Source organism: Tachyglossus aculeatus, chromosome Y4 (assembly GCF_015852505.1).
Source record: "Tachyglossus aculeatus isolate mTacAcu1 chromosome Y4, mTacAcu1.pri, whole genome shotgun sequence".
NCBI classification, from domain to species: domain Eukaryota; kingdom Metazoa; phylum Chordata; class Mammalia; order Monotremata; family Tachyglossidae; genus Tachyglossus; species Tachyglossus aculeatus.
The window spans coordinates 12,229,179-12,248,874 of record NC_052096.1 but is presented as its reverse complement, the minus strand read 5'-3'; the positions used below and the strand labels follow the sequence as shown (position 1 = coordinate 12,248,874).

Below are 19,696 nucleotides of genomic sequence, written 5' to 3'. Positions count from 1 at the left end.
CCCAGCGCTTAGAACAGTGCTTTGCACATAGTAAGCGCTTAACAAATGTCATTTATCCCTTCTAGACTGTGAGCCCGCTGTTGGGTAGGGGCTGTCTCTATGTGTTGCCGACTTGCACTTCCCAAGCGCTTAGTACAGTGCTCTGCACACAGTAAGCGCTCAATAAATACGATTGGTAGAGGGGGAGACAGACACGAATAAATAATTTCTAAGGAATTATTTAAAGACTCATTCATTCGATCGTATTTAGTGAGCGCTTACTGTGGGCGGAGCACTGGACTGAGCGCTTGGGAAGTCCGAATTGGTAACATAGAGAGACAGTCCCTACCCAACAGCGGGCTCACAGGCTAGAAGGCAGGCCGGGGCGCCGGTTGGGGGGTGCCCAGCCAAGTGGTGCCAATCCAGGGTGCCAATCCACGGTGCCAGGGGCGGCTTCCCCGATAAGGGAGGGGACGGAGACGGGGTGGGAGGGTACTGGGCACCCAAGGCCAGGCCTGGGTTTTTGGGCCTTGCTGGGGGGAGAGCAAAGCCCCAGGACCTTCCAGACGCTTAGTACAGTGCTCTACACACAGCCACGTGGCTCAGTGGAAAGAGCCCGGGCTTCGGAGTTGGAGGTCACGGGTTCAAATCCCAACTCCGCCAACTGTCAGCTGGGTGACTTTGGGCCTGTCACTTCTCTGGGCCTCAGTGACCTCATCTGGAAAATGGGGATGAAGACTGTGAGCCCCTCCTCTGTGGGACGACAACCTGTGTGACTTTGGGCCAGTCACTTCACTTCTCTGGGCCTCAGTGACCTCATCTGGAAAATGGGGATGAAGACCGTGAGCCCCCCGCTGTGGGACAACCTGATCGCCTTGGAACCTCCCCAGCGCTTAGAACAGGGCTTGGCACACAGTAAGCAGCGTGGCTCAGTGGAAAGGGCCCGGGCTTTGGAGTCGGAGGTCATGGGTTCAAATCCCGGCTCTGCCAATTGTCAGCTCTGTGACTTTGGGCAAGTCACTTCACTTCTCTGGGCCTCAGTTCCCTCACCTGTCAAATGGGGATGAAGACTGTGAGCCCCATGGGGGACAACCAGATCACCTTGTAACCTCCCCAGCGCTTAGAACAGTGCTTGTTACATAGCAGGCATTTAATAAATGCCATTATTATTATTATTATTATTATTAACAAGTCCTTAGAGGCTCTACTGCTAATAATAATGATGATGGTATTTGTTAAGCGCTTACTATGGGCCAGGCATCATTATTATTACTATTAGTAAGCGCTCAATAAATACGAATGAATGAATGAATGAACGAACGAACGAACGAACGAGTGAATGAATGAATGAATGAACGAGTGAATAAATAAATGAATGAATGGATGAATGAATGAATGAATGAATGGGCCAGGCATCATTATTATTACTATTAATAAGCACTCAATAAATACGAATGAATGAACGGGTGAATGAATGAAAGAGTGAATGAATGAATGAATGAATGAATGAAAGAGTGAATGAATGAATGAATGAATGAATGAATGAATGACCTCTCGGGGGCGGGGAGGGAGAGGCCAGTCCGGACTTGGGCAGGTGGGGGCCACTGCCTCGGAGGCGGAAGGGGGCGGGGAGTGACGTCACGGAGGGGGCGGGGAATCTCGCGGTCTGATGGGTCAGGGGGCGGGCCCCTGCTGAGGGGGCGGTACGTGACGTCACGGAGGGGCGTGGAGCCTCGCGGCCTGATTGGCCAGGGGGCGGGGCCCGATTGAGGGGGCGGGGCGTAACGTCACGGGTGAGGGCGTGGAGTCTCGCGGCCTGATTGGTTGGTGGGCGGGGCCCGGTTGAGGGGGCGGGACGAGACGTCACGGAGAGGGGTGTGGAGCCTCGCGGCCTGATTGGCCAGAGGGCGGGACCCCTCCTTCCTCTCCACGCCCCCCGGCCCTACCTCCTTCCCCTCCCCACAGCACCTGTACATGCGTTTGTACATATTATTCTATTTATTTTACTTGTACATATTTACTATTCTATTTATTTTGTTTTGTTAATATGTTTTGTTTTGTTGTCTGTCTCCCTTGGTGACCTCATTCGCTCCCACGGCTTCAACTATCATCTCTACGCTGATGACACCCAGATCTCCATCTCTGCCCCTGCTCTCTCCCCCTCCCTCCAGGCTCGCATCTCCTCCTGCCTTCAGGACATCTCCATCTGGATGTCCGCCCGCCACCTAAAGCTCAACATGTCGAAGACTGAGCTCCTTGTCTTCCCTCCCAAACCTTGTCCTCTCCCTGACTTTCCCATCTCTGTTGACGGCACTACCATCCTTCCCGTCTCACAAGCCCGCAACCTTGGTGTCATCCTCGACTCCGCTCTCTCAGTCACCCCTCACATCCAAGCCGTCACCAAAACCTGCCGGTCTCAGCTCCGCAACATTGCCAAGATCCGCCCTTTCCTCTCCATCCCAACCGCTACCCTGCTCATTCAAGCTCTCATCCTATCCCGTCTGGACTACTGCACTAGCCTTCTCTCTGATCTCCCATCCTCGTGTCTCTCTCCACTTCAATCCATACTTCATGCTGCTGCCCGGATTATCTTTGTCCAGAAACGCTCTGGACATATCACTCCCCTCCTCAAAAACCTCCAATGGCTACCAATCAATCTGCGCATCAGGCAGAAACTCCTCCCCCTGGGCTTCAAGGCTGTCCATCCATCCATCACCTCGCCCCCTCCTACCTCACCTCCCTTCTCTCCTTCTACTGCCCAGCCCGCACCCTCCGCTCCTCCACCACTAATCTCCTCCCCGTACCTCGCTCTCGCCTGTCCCGCCATCGACCCCCGGCCCACGTCATCCCCCGGGCCTGGAATGCCCCCAATCCCTCTGCCCCTCCGCCAAGCTCGCTCTCTTCCTCCCTTCAAGGCCCTGCTGAGAGCTCACCTCCTCCAGGAGGCCTTCCCAGACTGAGCCCCTTCTTTCCTCTCCCCCTCGTCCCCCTCTCCATCCCCCCGTCTTACCTCCTTCCCTTCCCCACAGCACCTGTATATATGTATATATGGTTGTACATATTTATTACTCTATTTATTTATTTATTTATTTTACTTGTACATTTCTATCCTACTTATTTTATTTTGTTGGTATGTTTGGTTCTGTTCTCTGTCTCCCCCTTTTAGACTGTGAGCCCACTGTTGGGTAGGGACTGTCTCTATGTGATACCAATTTGTACTTCCCAAGCGCTTAGTACAGTGCTCTGCACATAGTAAGCGCTCAATAAATACGATTGATTGATTGATTGATTGATTGATCCCCCTTCTAGACTGTGAGCCCGCTGTTGGGTAGGGACCGTCTCTCTATGTTGCCAACTTGTACTTCCCAAGCGCTTAGTACAGTGCTCTGCCCACAGTAAGCGCTCAATAAATACGATTGATTGAATGAATGAATGAATGACCCTGTCGGGGCGGGGCGTGACGTGACGTCACGGAGGGGCGTGGAGCCCCGCGGCCTGATTGGTCGGTGGGTGGGGGGGTCCGGCTGAGGGGGCGGGGCGTGACGTCACGGAGGGCGTGGAGCTACGAGGCCTGATTGGCCGGGGGCGTGGCCCGGCCGCGGCTGGCGTGGCGTGACGTCACGGAGGGGCGTGGCTCCGGCGGGCAGGGGCCCGGGGCAGGATGGAGGAGGTGTCGGCGGCAGCGGACTCGCTCCTGTCCGGGGCCTGCGTGCTCTTCACCCTCGCCATGTTCTCCACCGGCCTGTGAGGGCCCGGGGCGCCCGGGGGGCGGGGGCTACCGGGGGCGGTGGGACGTGGCCGCTTCCGGGAGAGCGGGGGAGGGGAGGGGAAGGGGGCGGGGCCTGCGTCTTGTGGGCGGGGCCTGACGTAAGGGGCGGGACTTGCGTCTTGGGGCGGGGCCTGACGTAAGGGGAGGGGCTTACGTCTTGGGGCGGGGCCTGACGTCTTCCAGGGCGGGAGGGAGAAGCAGCGCGGCTCCGTGGAAAAGAGCCCGGGCTTTGGAGTCCGAGGTCATGGGTTCGAATCCTGCCTCCGCCACATCGTTTGTTGTTTGAAATGGCATTTATTGAGCGCTTACTATGTACCAATCAGTGGAATAATAATAAAATAATAATAATAGCATTTGTTAAGCGCTTACTATGTGCAAAGCACTGTTCCAAGCGCTGGGGGGATACAGTGTGATCAAGTTGTCCCACGTGGGGCTCACTGTCTAAATCCCCCTTTTTACGGATGAGGTAACTGAGGCTCAGAGAGGTTAAGTGACTTGCCCAAGGTCACACAGCAGACTGGTGGTGGAGCCGGGATTCGAACCCATGACCTCTGACTCCGAAGCCCGGGCTGTTTCCACTGAGCCACGCTGCTTCTCAATTTATTTATTATATTTATTTTAATTTATTTATTGATAGTGGATAAGGGCTTACTATGTACCAGACACTGTCCTAAGCACTGAGATACTGTAATAATAATAATAATAATAGTGACATTTATTTAAGCGCTTACTATGTGCAAAGCACTGTTCTAAGCGCTGGGGAGTTTACAAGTTGATCAGGCTGTCCCCCGGGGAGCTCCCTATCAATCAATCAATCAATGGAATTTATTTATTGATAGTGGATAAGTGCTTACTATGTACCAGACACTGTCCTAAGCACTGATACTGTAATAATAATAGTGATAATAGTGACATTTATTAAGCGCTTACTATGTGCAAAGCACTGTTCTAAGCACTGGGGAGGTTACAAGTTGATCAGGCTGTCCCCCGGGGAGCTCCCTATCAATCAATCAATCAATGGAATTTATTTATTGATAGTGGATAAGTGCTTACTATGTACCAGACACTGTCCTAAGCACTGAGATACTGTAATAATAATAGTGATAATAGTGACATTTATTAAGCGCTTACTATGTGCAAAGCACTGTTCTAAGCGCTGGGAAGGTTACAAGTTGATCAGGCTGTCCCCCGGGGAGCTCCCTATCAATCAATCAATGGAATTTATTTATTGATAGTGGATAAGTGCTTACTATGTACCAGACACTGTCCTAAGCACTGAGATACTGTAATAATAATAGTGATAATAGTGACATTTATTAAGCGCTTACTATGTGCAAAGCACTGTTCTAAGCGCTGGGGAGGTTACAAGGCGATCAGGTGGTCCCCCGGGGGGCTCCCAGTCTTCATCCCCATTTGACAGATGAGGTCACTGAGGCCCAGAGAAGTGAAGCGACTTGCCCAAAGTCACCCAGCTGACAAGTGGCCGAGGCGGCATTTGAACCCGTGACCTCCGACTCCAAAGCCCGTGTCTGCCGTGTGACCTCGGGCGAGCCACTTCACGTCTCTGGGCCTCAGTTCCCTCATCTGTAAAATGGGGATTAAGCCTGGGAGCCCCACGTGGGGCCACCTGATAACCCTGTATCCTCCCCAGCGCTTAGAACAGTGCTTTGCACATGGTAAGCGCTTAACAAATGCCAATTATTATTATTATTAGATGGCAGAGGGGCGGGGCCTGGGGCTCAGGGGGCGGGGCCTGTAGGCGTTGGGGGCGGGGTCTCCGACGCGGTGGGCGGGACCTGAGGCGTTGGGGGCGGGCCGTCGGTCGAGGGGCGGAGCCTGAGGCGTTGGGGGTGGGGCCTGTAGCATTGGGGGCGGGGCCTGCGTCGTTGGGGGCGGGGCCTGAGGCAGAGGGGCGGGGACTGAGGCGTTGTTGGGGGCGGGGGCTGAGGCGCTGGGGGCGGGCCTGTGGCTCATGGGGTGGGGCCTGAGGCTCATGGATTGGGCCTGAGGCGTTGGGGGCGGGGCCTGAGGCGGGGGGCGGGGACTGAGGCTCATTGATTGGGCCTGAGGCGTTGGGGGCGGGGCCTGAGGCGTTGGGGGCGGGGCCTGCGCCTCCCGTGTTCGGCAGGTCGGACCTGCGGCGCATGCGCCTGAGCCGCAGCGTGGACAGCGTCCAGTTCCTGCCCTTCCTCACCACGCACGTCAAGTGAGAGGCGGGGGGAGGGGCGGGATGGAGGGAGGGGGGGGACCCCTCCTCCAGGGAGCCTTCCCAGATTGAGCCCCCTCCCCACCGCCCCGATGGGGACCTAGTCATTGTTCGTTTCATTTGTACACATTTATCACTCTATTCATCTCATTTGTGCACATGGATTACTCTATTTCATTTGTACAGATTCATTACTCTATTTCATTTGTGCCTATGGATTACTCTATTTCATTTGTACATATGCATTACCCTGTTTCTCCCCCTTCTAGACTGTGAGCCCGCTGTTGGGTAGGGACCGTCTCTAGATGTTGCCAATTTGGACTTCCCAAGCGCTTAGTACAGTGCTCTGCACATAGTAAGCGCTCAATAAATACGATTGATGATGATGATGATGTTTCATTTGTGCATATGTATTACTCTATTTCATTTGTACATATGCATTACTCTGTTTCATTTGTTCATGTTCATTACTCTGTTTCATTTGTGCCTATGGATTACTCTATTTCATTTGTACATATGCATTACCCTGTTTCTCCCCCTTCTAGACTGTGAGCCCACTGTTGGGTAGGGACCGTCTCTAGATGTTGCCAATTTGGACTTCCCAAGCGCTTAGTACAGTGCCCTGCACATAGTAAGCGCTCAATAAATACGATTGATGATGATGATGATGATGATGATGTTTCATTTGTGCATATGTATTACTCTATTTCATTTGTACATATGCATTACTCTGTTTCATTTGTTCGTGTTCATTACTCTGTTTCATTGTGCGTATGGATTACTCTATTTCATTTATACATATTCATTACTCTATTTCATTTTTGCATATGGATTACTGTATTTCATTTGTACATATTCATTACTCTATTTCATTTGTGCATATTCATTCCTCCATTTCATTTGTACATATTCATTACTCTGTTTCATTTGTACATATTCATTACTCTATTGCATTTGTGCATATGGATTGCTCTATTTCATCTGTACATATGCATTACTCTTACATTTGTGCATATGGATTACTCTATTTCATTTGTACATATTCATTACTCTATTTCACTTATGCATATGTATTACTCTATTTCATTTGTCCATAGTCATTACTGTATTTCATTTATGCATATGTATTACTCTGTTTCATTTGTGCATATGTATTACTCTATTTCATTTGTACATATGTATTGCTGTATTTCATTTGTTCATATTCATTATTCATTTGTACGTATTACTCTATTTCATTTGTGCATATGTATTACTCTATTTCATTTGTACATATGTATTACTCTATTTCATTTGTACATATTCATTACTCTATTTCATTTGAGCATATGTATTACTCTATTTCATTTGTGCATGTGTATTACTCTATTTCATTTGTGCATATGTATTACTCTATTTCATTTGTACATATGTATTACTCTATTTCATTTGTGCATATGTATTACTCTATTTCATTTGTACATATTCATTGATCTATTTCATTTGTGCATATGTATTACTCTTTCATTTGTACATATTCATTACTGTATTTCATTTGTACATATGTATTACTCTATTTCATTTGTACATATTCATTGATCTATTTCATTTGTGCATATGTATTACTCTATTTCATTTGTACATATTCATTACTCTATTTCATTCATTTGTACATATGTATCACTGTATTTCATTTGTACATATTCATTACTCTTTCATTTGTACATAATGCCATCATCATTATTATTAAGTGATGGATCCGGGATTTAAACCCATGACCTCTGACTCCAAAGTCCATGCTCTTTTCATTCATTCAATCATATTTACTGAGTGCTTACTGTGTGCAGAGCCCTGTACTCTTTTCATTCATTCATTCAACCGTATTTACTGAGCGCTTTCTGTGTGCAGAGCACTGGACTCTTCATTCATTCATTCAATCGTATTTACTGAGCGCTTACTGTGTGCACAGCACTGTACTCTTCATTCATTCAGTCGTATTTATTGAGCACTTACTGTGTGCAGAGCACTGTACTCTTTTCATTCATTCAATCGTATTTATTGAGCGCTTACTGTGTGCAGAGCACTGGACTTCATTCATTCATTCATTCAATCGTATTTACTGAGCGCTTACTGTGTGCAGAGCACTGTACTCCTTCCATTCATTCATTCATTCCGTCGTAATTACTGAGCGCTTCCTGTGTGCAGAGCACTGCACTAAGCGCTTGGGAAGTACAAGTCAGCAACATTGTGCGTATTCATTACTGTTTCATTTGTACATATTCATTACTCTCATTCATTTGTACATATGTATTACTGTATTTCATTTGTACATATTCATTACTCTGTTTCCTTTGTACAGAATGCCATCATCATTATTATTATTCCCTTCCGCTGAGCCACGCTGCCTCCCTCGAATAGTAATAGTCTTCCCTGTAATCGCAATAGGATAGTAAATATGTACAAGTCAAATAAATATTATTATTATTATTATTATTATTATTAAAAATGATTATTATCATCCACCCCTCCCACCCCACAAGCAATCTGAGCTGGCTCAGCTACGGAGCCCTGAAGGGCGACTGGACTCTCATCTCGGTCAACGCGGTGGGGGCGGCACTCCAGACCCTCTTCATGGTCACGTACGTCTACTACGTGCCTCGCAAGGTGCGGGACGGTTCCCGGGGGGCCGGGGAGGGGACGGTGGGCGAGGGATTGATGATGATGATGATGATGATGACCTGCGGCGGGCGGAGGTGCCCAGGCACCATCCGGGCCCAAATCGGGGCGGGCGACCCAAGGATGGGCTAGGACGGGGCTGGGCCGCCGAGACAGGCCGGGGGCAAGTTGCGGGGTGGGTCATCATTCAATCAATCAATCAATCATTCATTCATTCAATCATATTTATTGAGCGCTTACTGTGTGCAGAGCACTGGACTAAGCGCTTGGGAAGTCCAAGTTGGCAACAGATTGAGTCGTAGTAGATGATCAGCAATCAGTCGTATTTATTGAGCGCTTCAATAGATTCATATCTATAGATAGAATAGATATGTACAAGTAAAATAGAGTAATCAAGCAATCAATCGTATTTATTGAGCGCTTCCTGTGTGCAGAGCACTGGGCTAAGCGCTTGGGAAGTCCAAGTTGGCAACAGATTGAGTCGTAGTAGATGATCAGCAATCAATCGTATTTATTGAGCGCTTCCTGTGTGCAGAGCACTGGGCTAAGCGCTTGGGAAGTCCAAGTGGGCAACATCGAGAGACGGTCCCTACCCGACAGCGGGCTCACGGTCTTCAAAGGGGAGACAGACAACAAAACAAAACCTATTAACAAACTAAAATAAATAGAATAAATATGTACAAATAAAATAAATGAGTAATAAATTCACTCATTCATACAGTCGTATTTGTTGAGCGCTTACTGTGTGCAGAGCACTGGACTAAGTGCTTGGGAAGCACACGTTGGCAACATCTAGAGACGGTCCCTACCCAACAGCGGGCTCACAGTCTACAAGGGGGAGACAGAACAAAACAAAACATATTAACAAAATAAAATCAATAGAATAAATATGTACAAATAAAATAAATAAATAAATGGAGCCTGGGCTTTGGAGTCAGAGGTCATGGGTTCAAATCTCTGCTCTGCCACTTGTCAGCAGGGTGACTTTGGGCAAGTCCCTTCACTTCTCTGGGCCTCAGTGACCTCATCTGTAAAATGGGGTTGAAGACTGTGAGCCCCACATGGGACAACCTGATCACCTTGTAACCTCCCCAGCGCTTAGAACAGTGCTTGGCACATAGTAAGCGCTTAACAAATACCATTATTATTATTCTCTGGGCCTCAGTTCCCTCATCTGTCAAATGGGGATGAAGACAGTGCTTGGCACATAGTAAGCGCTTAACAATACCACCATTATTATTATTATTATTCTCTGGGCCTCAGTTCCCCCATCTGTCAAATGGGGATGAAGACAGTGCTTGGCACATAGTAAGCGCTTAATAAATGCCATTATTATTATTATTATCACCTTATATCCTCCCCAGTGCTTAGGACAGTGCTTGGCACATAGTAAGCGCTTAACAATACCACCATTATTATTATTATTCTCTGGGCCTCAGTTCCCCCATCTGTCAAATGGGGATGAAGACAGTGCTTGGCACATAGTAAGCGCTTAACAATACCACCATTATTATTATTCTCTGGGCCTCAGTTCCCCCATCTGTCAAATGGGGATGAAGACAGTGCTTGGCACATAGTAAGCGCTTAATAAATGCCATCATTATTATTATTATCACCTTATATCCTCCCCAGTGCTTAGGACAGTGCTTGGCACATAGTAAGCGCTTAATAAATGCCATCATTACTATTATTAGAGGAGCCAAGTGTGCGGGCCGGGTTGGGAGTAGTAGGGCAGCGAGGTGAGGTAGGAGGGGGGCAAGGTGATGGACGGCTTTAAAGCCCACGAGGAGGGGCCTCTGTCTGATACGGAGACGGATGGACAGGTATATATGTTTGTACATATTTATTACTCTATTTTATTTGTACATATTTATTCTATTTATTTTATTTTGTTAATACGTTTTGTTCTCTGTTTCTAGACTGTGAGCCTGCTGTTGGGTAGGGACCGTCTCTCTATGTTGCCAACTTGTGCTTCCCAAGCGCTTAGTCCAGTGCTCTGCACACAGTAAGCGCTCAATAAATACGATTGAATGAATTCATCAAGATTCATTCATTCATTCAATCGTATTTATTGAGCGCTTACTGTGTGCAGAGCACTGGACTAAGCGCTTGGGAAGTACAAGTTGGCAACATTCATTCATTCATTCAGTCGTATTTATTGAGCACTTACTGTGTGCAGAGCACTGTACTAAGCGCTTGGGAAGTCCAAGTTGGCAACATTCAGAGACGGTCCCTACCCAACAATGGGCTCACAGTCTAGAAGACTGAATGAATGACCGTCTCTATATGTTGCCAACTTGTACTTCCCAAGCGCTTAGTCCAGTGCTCTGCACAAGGTAAGCGCTCAATAAGGACGATTGAATGAATGAATGAATCTTGGGTAGGGACCGTCTCTCGATGTTGCCAACTTGGACTTCCCAAGCGCTCAGTCCGGTGCTCTGTGCACAGTAAGCGCTTAATAAATACGATTGACTGACTGAATGAATGTTGGGTAGGGACCATCTCTCGATGTTGCCAACTTGGACTTCCCAAGCGCTCAGTCCGGTGCTCTGTGCACAGTAAGTGCTCAATAAATACTATTGAATGAATGAATGAAGGAAGGAATGGACAACCACCGGTTGTTCTGGGGGAGAGGGGAGGCGTGGACTGAACGTTTTTGTAGAAAAATGACCCGGGCAACTGAGGGAAGTTTGGATAAGAGTGTAGGTTTATCCATCTCTCCATCCCCGCTGTCTTACCTCTTTCCCTTCCCCACAGCACCTGTATATATGTATATATGTTTGTACGGATTTATTACTCTATTTATTATTTTACTTGTACATATCTATTTATTTTATTTTGTTAATATGTTTGGTTTTGTTCTCTGTCTCCCCCTTCTAGACTGTGAGCCCACTGTTGGGTAGGGACCGTCTCTATATGTTGCCATCTTGTACTTCCCAAGCGCTTAGTCCAGTGCTCTGCACACAGTAAGCGCTCAACAAATACGATCAATTGATTGATTACTCTATTTTACTTGTATATATCTATTCTATTTATTTTATTTTGTTAATACGTTTGGTTTTGTTCTCCGTCGCCCCCTTCTAGACTGTGAGCCCGCTGTCGGGTAGGGCCCGTCTCTAGATGTTGCCAACTTGGACTTCCCAAGCGCTTAGTCCAGTGCTCTCCACACAGTAAGCGCTCAATAAATATGATTGATTACTCTATTTTACTTGTACATATATATTCTATTTATTTTATTTAGTTAATATGTTCGGTTTTGTTCTCTGTGTCCCCCTTCTAGACTGTGAGCCCACTGTTGCATAGGGACCGTCTCTATATGTTGCCAACTTGGACTTCCCAAGCGCTTAGTCCAGTGCTCTGCACACAGTAAGCGCTCAACAAATACGATTGATTGATTGATTACTCTATTTTACTTGTACATATCTATTCTATTTATTTTATTTTGTTAATACGTTTGGTTTTGTCCTCCGTCTCCCCCTTCTAGCCTGTGAGCCCGCTGTCGGGTAGGGCCCGTCTCTAGATGTTGCCAACTTGGACTTCCCAAGCGCTTAGTCCAGTGCTCTCCACACAGTAAGCGCTCAATAAATATGATTGATTACTCTATTTTACTTGTACATCTATATTCTATTTATTTTATTTAGTTAATATGTTCGGTTTTGTTCTCTGTGTCCCCCTTCTAGACTGTGAGCCCACTGTTGCATAGGGACCGTCTCTATATGTTGCCAACTTGGACTTCCCAAGCGCTTAGTCCAGTGCTCTGCACACAGTAAGCGCTCAACAAATACGATTGATTGATTGATTACTCTATTTTACTTGTACATATCTATTCTATTTATTTTATTTTGTTAATACGTTTGGTTTTGTCCTCCGTCTCCCCCTTCTAGCCTGTGAGCCCGCCGTCGGGTAGGGCCCATCTCTAGATGTTGCCAACCTGGACTTCCCAAGCGCTTAGTCCAGTGCTCTGCACACAGTAAGCGCACTCTATTTATTTTACTTGTCCATATCTATTCTATTTATTTTGTTAATCTGGTTTTGTTCTCCGTCTCCCCCTTCTAGACTGTGAGCCCGCTGTCGGGTAGGGCCCGTCTCTAGATGTTGCCAACTTGGACTTCCCAAGCGCTTGGTCCAGTGCTCTGCACACAGTAAGCGCTCAGTAAATACGATTGATTGATTGATTGTGTGTCCCGGAGTACGGGGGCTCACCCGTTCCTGTGTCTCCCTTCCCTCCCGGCGGCCCCGTACCCCCCAGGGTCCGGCCCTCCTGCAGACGGCGGCCTTGTTGGGCGTCCTCCTCATCGGCTACTGCTACTTCCACCTCCTCGTGCCCGACCGGGACGTCCGGCTCCGGCAGCTGGGCCTCTTCTGCAGCTTCTTCACCATCAGCATGTACCTCTCTCCCATGGCGGACCTGGTGCGTGGCCATCCCCCCGCCCCCGGGGGGGATCAATCGGTCGTACTTATTGAGCGCTCACTCTGTGCGGAGCACTGGACTAAGCGCTTGGGAAGCCCAAGTTGGCAGCGTCGAGAGACGGGCCCGACCCAACGGCGGGCTCGCGGTCTAGAAGCGGCGGGGCTCGGTGGGAAGAGCCCGGGCTTGGGAGTCGGAGGTCATCAATCAATCAATCAATCAATCAATCAATCGTATTTATTGAGCGCTTACTATGTGCAGAGCACTGGACTAAGCGCTTGGGAAGTACAAATTGGCAACACATAGAGACAGTCCCTACCCAACAGTGGGCTCACAGTCTAAAGGGGGGAGACAGAGAACAGAACCAAACATACCAACAGAATTAAATAAATAGGATAGAAATGTACAAGTAAAATAAATAAATAAATAAATAGAGTAATAAATCTGTACAACCATATATACATATATACGGGTGCTGTGGGGAAGGGAAGGAGGTAAGATGGGGGGATGGAGAGGGGGACGAGGGGGAGAGGAAGGAAGGGGCTCATCATCATCAATCGTATTTATTGGGCGCTTACTATGTGCAGAGCACTGTACTAAGCGCTTGGGAAGTACAAATTGGCAACATAGAGAGACAGTCCCTACCCAACAGTGGGCTCACAGTCTAAAACTGTGAGCACTCATCACTCCGCACACAGTACGCGCCCAGTACATAATAATAATAAAGGTATTAAGCGCTTACTATGTGCAAAGCACTGTTCTAAGCGCTGATCCATCGGTCGTATTTATCGAGCGCCTACTGTGTGCGGGGAAGTCCAAGTTGGCAACGTCGAGAGACGGTCCCTACCCAGTCTAGTCATTCATTCAATCATCATCATCATCAATCGTATTTATTGAGCGCTTACTATGTGCAGGGCACTGTACTAAGCGCTTGGGAAGTACAAATTGGCAACATAGAGAGACGGTCCCTGCCCAACAGTGGGCGGTTCAAGTCCCCGCTCCGCCGACCGTCAGCTGGGTGACTTTGGGCGAGTCGCTTCACTTCTCTGGGCCTCAGTTCCCCTTCATTCAGTCGTATTTATTGAGCGCTTGCTGTGTGCAGAGCACTGGACTAAAATGGGGATGAAGACTGGGAGCCCCACGTGGGACAACCCGACTACCCTCTATCCACCCCAGCGCTTAGAACAGTGCTTGGCCCATAGTAAGCGCTTAAAAAAATACCAATATTATTATTATTATTAATCCACTTGTCTGCTGGGTGACTCTGGGCAAGTCATTTCACTTCTCTGGGCCTCAGTTCCCACCTGATCACCTTGTAATCTCCCCAGCGCTTAGAACAGTGCTTGGCCCATAGTAAGCGCTTAAAAAATACCAATATTATTATTATTATTATTATTATTAATCCACTTGTCTGCTGGGTGACCCCGGGCAAGTCATTTCCCTTCTCTGGGCCTCAGTTCCCACCTGATCACCCTGTAATCTCCCCAGCGCTTAGAACAGTGCTTGGCCCATAGTAAGCGCTTAAAAAATACCAATATTATTATTATTATTATTATTATTATTATTATTAATCCACTTGTCTGCTGGGTGACCCCAGGCAAGTCATTTCACTTCTCTGGGCCTCAGTTCCCACCTGATCACCTTGTAATCTCCCCAGCGCTTAGAACAGTGCTTGGCCCATAGTAAGCACTTAAAAAATACCAATATTATTATTATTATTATTATTATTATTATTATTATTATTATTATTAATCCACTTGTCTGCTGGGTGACCCTGGGCAAGTCATTTCACTTCTCTGGGCTTCAGTTCCCTAATCTGTAAAATGGGGATTGAAACTGTGAGCACCCTGTGGGACAACTTGATCACCTTGTAACCTCCCCAGCGCTTAGAACGGTGCTTGGCACATAGTAAGCGCCTAACAAATACCATTATTATTATTATTATTATTATTATTATTAATCCACTTGTCTGCTGGGTGATCCCGGGCAAGTCATTTCACTTCTTTGGATCTCAGTTCCCACATCTGTAAAATGGGGATGAAGACTGGGGGCCCCATGTGGGACAATCCGACTACCCTGTATCCACCCCAGTGCTTAGGACAGTGCTTGGCCCATAGTAAGTGCTTAAAAAATACCAATATTATTATTATTATTAATAATAATCCACTTGTCTGCTGGGTGACCCCGGGCAAGTCATTTCACTTCTCTGGGCCTCAGTTACCTCATCTGTAAAATGGGAATTGAAATGTTAGCCCCCCGTGAGACAACCTGATCACCTTGTAATCTCCCCAGCGCTTAGAACGGTGCTTTGCACATAGTAATAATAATAATAATAATGATGGCATTTATTAAGCGCTTACTATGTGCAAAGCACTGTTCTAAGCGCTGGGGAGGTTACAAGGTGATCAGATTGTCCCACGTGGGGCTCACAGTCTTAACCCCCATTTTACAGATGAGGTCACGGAGGCCCAGAGAAGTTAAGTCACTTGCCCAAAGTCACACAGCTGACAATTGGCAGAGCTGGGATTAGAACCCATGACCTCTGACTCCAAAGCCTGGGCTCTTTCCCACTGAGCCACGCTGCTTCTCTACATAATAATAATGGCATTTATTAAGCGCTTACTATGTGCAAAGCACTGTTCTAAGCGCTGAGAAGGATACAAGGTGATCAGGTTGTCCCACGGTGGGCTCCCAGTCTTCATCCCCATTTGACAGATGAGGTAACTGAGGCCCAGAGAAGTGAAGTGTCTTGCCCAAAGTCACCCAGCTGGCAGTTGGCAGAGCGGGGAGTTGAACCCACCACCTCTGACTCCAAAGCCCGGGCTCTTTTCCACTGAGCCACGCTACTTCTCTCTATAATAATAAATAATAATGGCATTTATTAAGTGCTTATTATGTGCAAAGCACTTTTCTAAGCGCTGGGGAGGATACAAGCTGCTCCCAGTCTTCATCCCCATTTGACAGATGAGGGAACTGAGGCCCAGGGAAGTGAAGTGTCTTGCCCAAAGTCACCCAGCTGGCAGTTGGCAGAGCGGGGAGTTGAACCCACCACCTCTGACTCCAAAGCCCAGGCTCTTTTCCACTGAGCCACGCTGCTTCTCTACATAATAATAATAATAAGCGCTTAGTACAGTGCTCTGCACATAGTAAGTGCTCAATAAATGATTGATGATGATGATAATAATAATAATGGCATTTATTAAGCGCTTATTATGTGCCAAGCACTTTTCTAAGCGCTGGGAAGGATACAAGGTGATCAGGTTGCCCCACCTGGGGCTCTCAGTCTTCATCCCCATTTGACAGATGAGGTAACTGAGGCCCAGAGAAGTGAAGTGTCTTGCCCAAAGTCACCCAGCTGGCAGTTGGCAGAGTGGGGAGTTGAACCCACCACCTCTGACTCCAAAGCCCGGGCTCTTCTCCACTGAGCCACGCTGCTTCTCTACGTAATAATAATGGCATTTATTAAGCGCTTATTATGTGCCAAGCACTTTTCTAAGCGCTGGGGAGGATACAAGGTGATCAGGTTGCCCCACTTGGGGCTCCCAGTCTTCATCCCCATTTGACAGATGAGGTAACTGAGGCACAGAGAAGTGAAGTGTCTTGCCCAAAGTCACACAGCTGGCAGTTGGCAGAGTGGGGAGTTGAACCCATGACCTCTGACTCCCAAGCTCGGGCTCTTTTCCACTGAGCCACGCTGCTTCTCTCTATAATAATAATAATAATGGCATTTATTAAGTGCTTATTATGTGCAAAGCACTTTTCTAAGCGCTGGGGAGGATACAAGCTGCTCCCAGTCTTCATCCCCATTTGACAGATGAGGGAACTGAGGCCCAGAGAAGTGAAGTGCCTTGCCCAAAGTCACCCAGCTGGCAGTTGGCAGAGTGGGGAGTTGAACCCATGACCTCTGACTCCCAAGCTTGGGCTCTTTTCCACTGAGCCATGCTGCTTCTCTACGTAATAATAATAATAATAATAAGCACTTAGTACAGTGCTCTGCACATAGTAAGCGCTCAATAAATACGATTGATGATGATGATAATAATAATAATGGCATTTATTAAGCGCTTATTATGTGCCAAGCACTTTTCTAAGCGCTGGGAAGGATACAAGGTGATCAGGTTGCCCCACTTGGGGCTCCCAGTCTTCATCCCCATTTGACAGATGAGGTAACTGAGGCACAGAGAAGTGAAGTGTCTTGCCCAAAGTCACACAGCTGGCAGTTGGCAGAGTGGGGAGTTGAACCCATGACCTCTGACTCCCAAGCTCGGGCTCTTTTCCACTGAGCCACGCTGCTTCTCTCTATAATAATAATAATAATGGCATTTATTAAGTGCTTATTATGTGCAAAGCACTTTTCTAAGCGCTGGGGAGGATACAAGCTGCTCCCAGTCTTCATCCCCATTTGACAGATGAGGGAACTGAGGCCCAGAGAAGTGAAGTGCCTTGCCCAAAGTCACCCAGCTGGCAGTTGGCAGAGCGGGAAGTTGAACCCACCACCTCTGACTCCAAAGCCCGGGCTCTTTTCCACTGAGCCACGCTGCTTCTCTACATAATAATAATAATAATAAGCGCTTAGTACAGTGCTCTGCACATAGTAAGCGCTCAATAAATACGATTGATGATGATGATGATAATAATAATAATGGCATTTATTAAGCGCTTATTATGTGCCAAGCACTTTTCTAAGCGCTGGGAAGGATACAAGGTGATGAGGTTGCCCCACTTGGGGCTCCCAGTCTTCATCCCCATTTGACAGATGAGGGAACTGAGGCCCAGGGAAGTGAAGTGTCTTGCCCAAAGTCACCCAGCTGGCAGTTGGCAGAGCGGGGAGTTGAACCCATGACCTCTGACTCCCAAGCTCGGGCTCTTTTCCACTGAGCCACGCTGCTTCTCTCTATAATAATAAATAATAATGGCATTTATTAAGTGCTTATTATGTGCAAAGCACTTTTCTAAGCGCTTGGGAGGATACAAGCTGTTCCCAGTCTTCATCCCCATTTGACAGATGAGGGAACTGAGGCCCAGAGAAGTGAAGTGCCTTGCCCAAAGTCACCCAGCTGGCAGTTGGCAGAGTGGGGAGTTGAACCCATGACCTCTGACTCCCAAGCTTGGGCTCTTTTCCACTGAGCCACGCTGCTTCTCTACATAATAATAATAATAATAAGCACTTAGTACAGTGCTCTGCACATAGTAAGCGCTCAATAAATACGATTGATGATAATAATAATAATAATGGCATTTATTAAGCGCTTATTATGTGCCAAGCACTTTTCTAAGCGCTGGGGAGGATACGAGGTGATCAGGTTGCCCCACTTGGGGCTCCCAGTCTTCATCCCCATTTGACAGATGAGGGAACTGAGGCCCAGGGAAGTGAAGTGTCTTGCCCAAAGTCACCCAGCTGGCAGTTGGCAGAGCGGGGAGTTGAACCCACCACCTCCGACTCCAAAGCCCGGGCTCTTCCCCACCGAGCCACGCTGCTTCTCTACACGCGGTCACGTGTGTGCCGGATGACAGGGGACGCCTGACACTGTTAATAATAATAATAATAATAATGGTGGTATTTGTTAAGCGCTTACTACGTGCCAAGCACTGTTCTAAGCGCTGGGGTGGGTACAGAGTAATCAGGTGGTCCCACACTTTTAATCCCCATTTTCCAGATGAGGGAACTGAGGCCCGGAGAAGTGAAGTGGCTTGCCCGAGGTCACACAGCAGGCAAGCCGCGGAGCCGGGATTAGAGCCCAGGTTCTCTGACTCCCGAGCCCGGGCTCTTCCCACTAAGCCACGCTGCTTCCCTGGATGCGCGGGAGGGCAGGGACCCAGGCCCGGAAGGCTTCCCGGAGGAGGGACCCTGAAGCGGTGCTTTGCCCGGGTGTCTCCCCCTTTTAGACTGTGAGCCCACTGTTGGGCAGGGACTGTCTCTATGTGACGCCAATTTGTACTTCCCAAGCGCTTAGTACAGTGCTCTGCACATAGTAAGCGCTCAGTAAATACGATTGATTGATTGATTGATTGGGCAGAGTGGACTGTGAGCCCACTGTTGGGTAGGGACCGTCTCTATATGTTGCCAATTTGTTCTTCCCAAGCGCTTAGTCCGGTGCTCTGCGCATAGTAAGCGCTCAATAAATTGGATTGATTGGTCAGTTGGGGCGGGGGGGGGGGGGCGTGCCGTGACCCCCCCCCCCCCCCCCCCCCCCCCCCCCCCCGTCCACCCCAGGCCAAGATCATCCAGACTCAGTCTACCAAGTGTCTGTCTTACCCTTTGACGCTGGCCACGCTGCTCGCTTCCTCCGCCTGGACCCTCTACGGCCTGCGGCTCGACGACCTCTACATCACGGTCAGTGGCGGGGGGCTGGGGGGCTGGAGGGGACCCCCGTGCCGTCCCCCCCGACTTCACCCTCTCCCCCGTCCCCCCCGACAGGTCCCCAACGCGCCTGGCGTGGTCACCAGCGTCGTGCGGCTCTGGCTGTTCGGGCGGTACCCCTCGACGCAAGACCGGGCCTACAGGCCTCTCCAGGCCTGAGGCGGCCGGCGGGCTTCCTCCACGGGCGGCGGGGGGAGATATCCCGTTTTATTTTTCCACGAGAGATTATTTTTTGCGTAATTCACATCCCGGCTGTAAAGGATGGAGACTGGTTCCGTGCTGTGCCTTATAATAAAACACTCACCCTCACTCTCCGCC

General features: G+C 48.4%; 1 protein-coding gene across 2 annotated transcripts; it reads left to right on the top strand.

Moving 5' to 3' along the window:
* Positions 1 to 3,625: 3,625 nt before the first annotated feature.
* SLC50A1 (solute carrier family 50 member 1) lies at positions 3,626 to 19,687 on the top strand. Of its 2 annotated transcripts, XM_038768814.1 has the most exons (6): positions 3,626 to 3,723; positions 5,877 to 5,954; positions 8,474 to 8,597; positions 12,859 to 13,020; positions 19,232 to 19,351; positions 19,436 to 19,687. In XM_038768814.1, exons 1-6 carry the CDS (start codon positions 3,641 to 3,643, stop codon positions 19,535 to 19,537), a joined length of 669 nt encoding a protein of 222 aa, XP_038624742.1. In that variant the 5' UTR covers positions 3,626 to 3,640; the 3' UTR covers positions 19,538 to 19,687. The 2 variants fall into 2 exon arrangements, with proteins under 2 accessions (XP_038624742.1, XP_038624743.1); XM_038768815.1 differs by lacking the exon at positions 12,859 to 13,020.
* Positions 19,688 to 19,696: the final 9 nt, after the last annotated feature.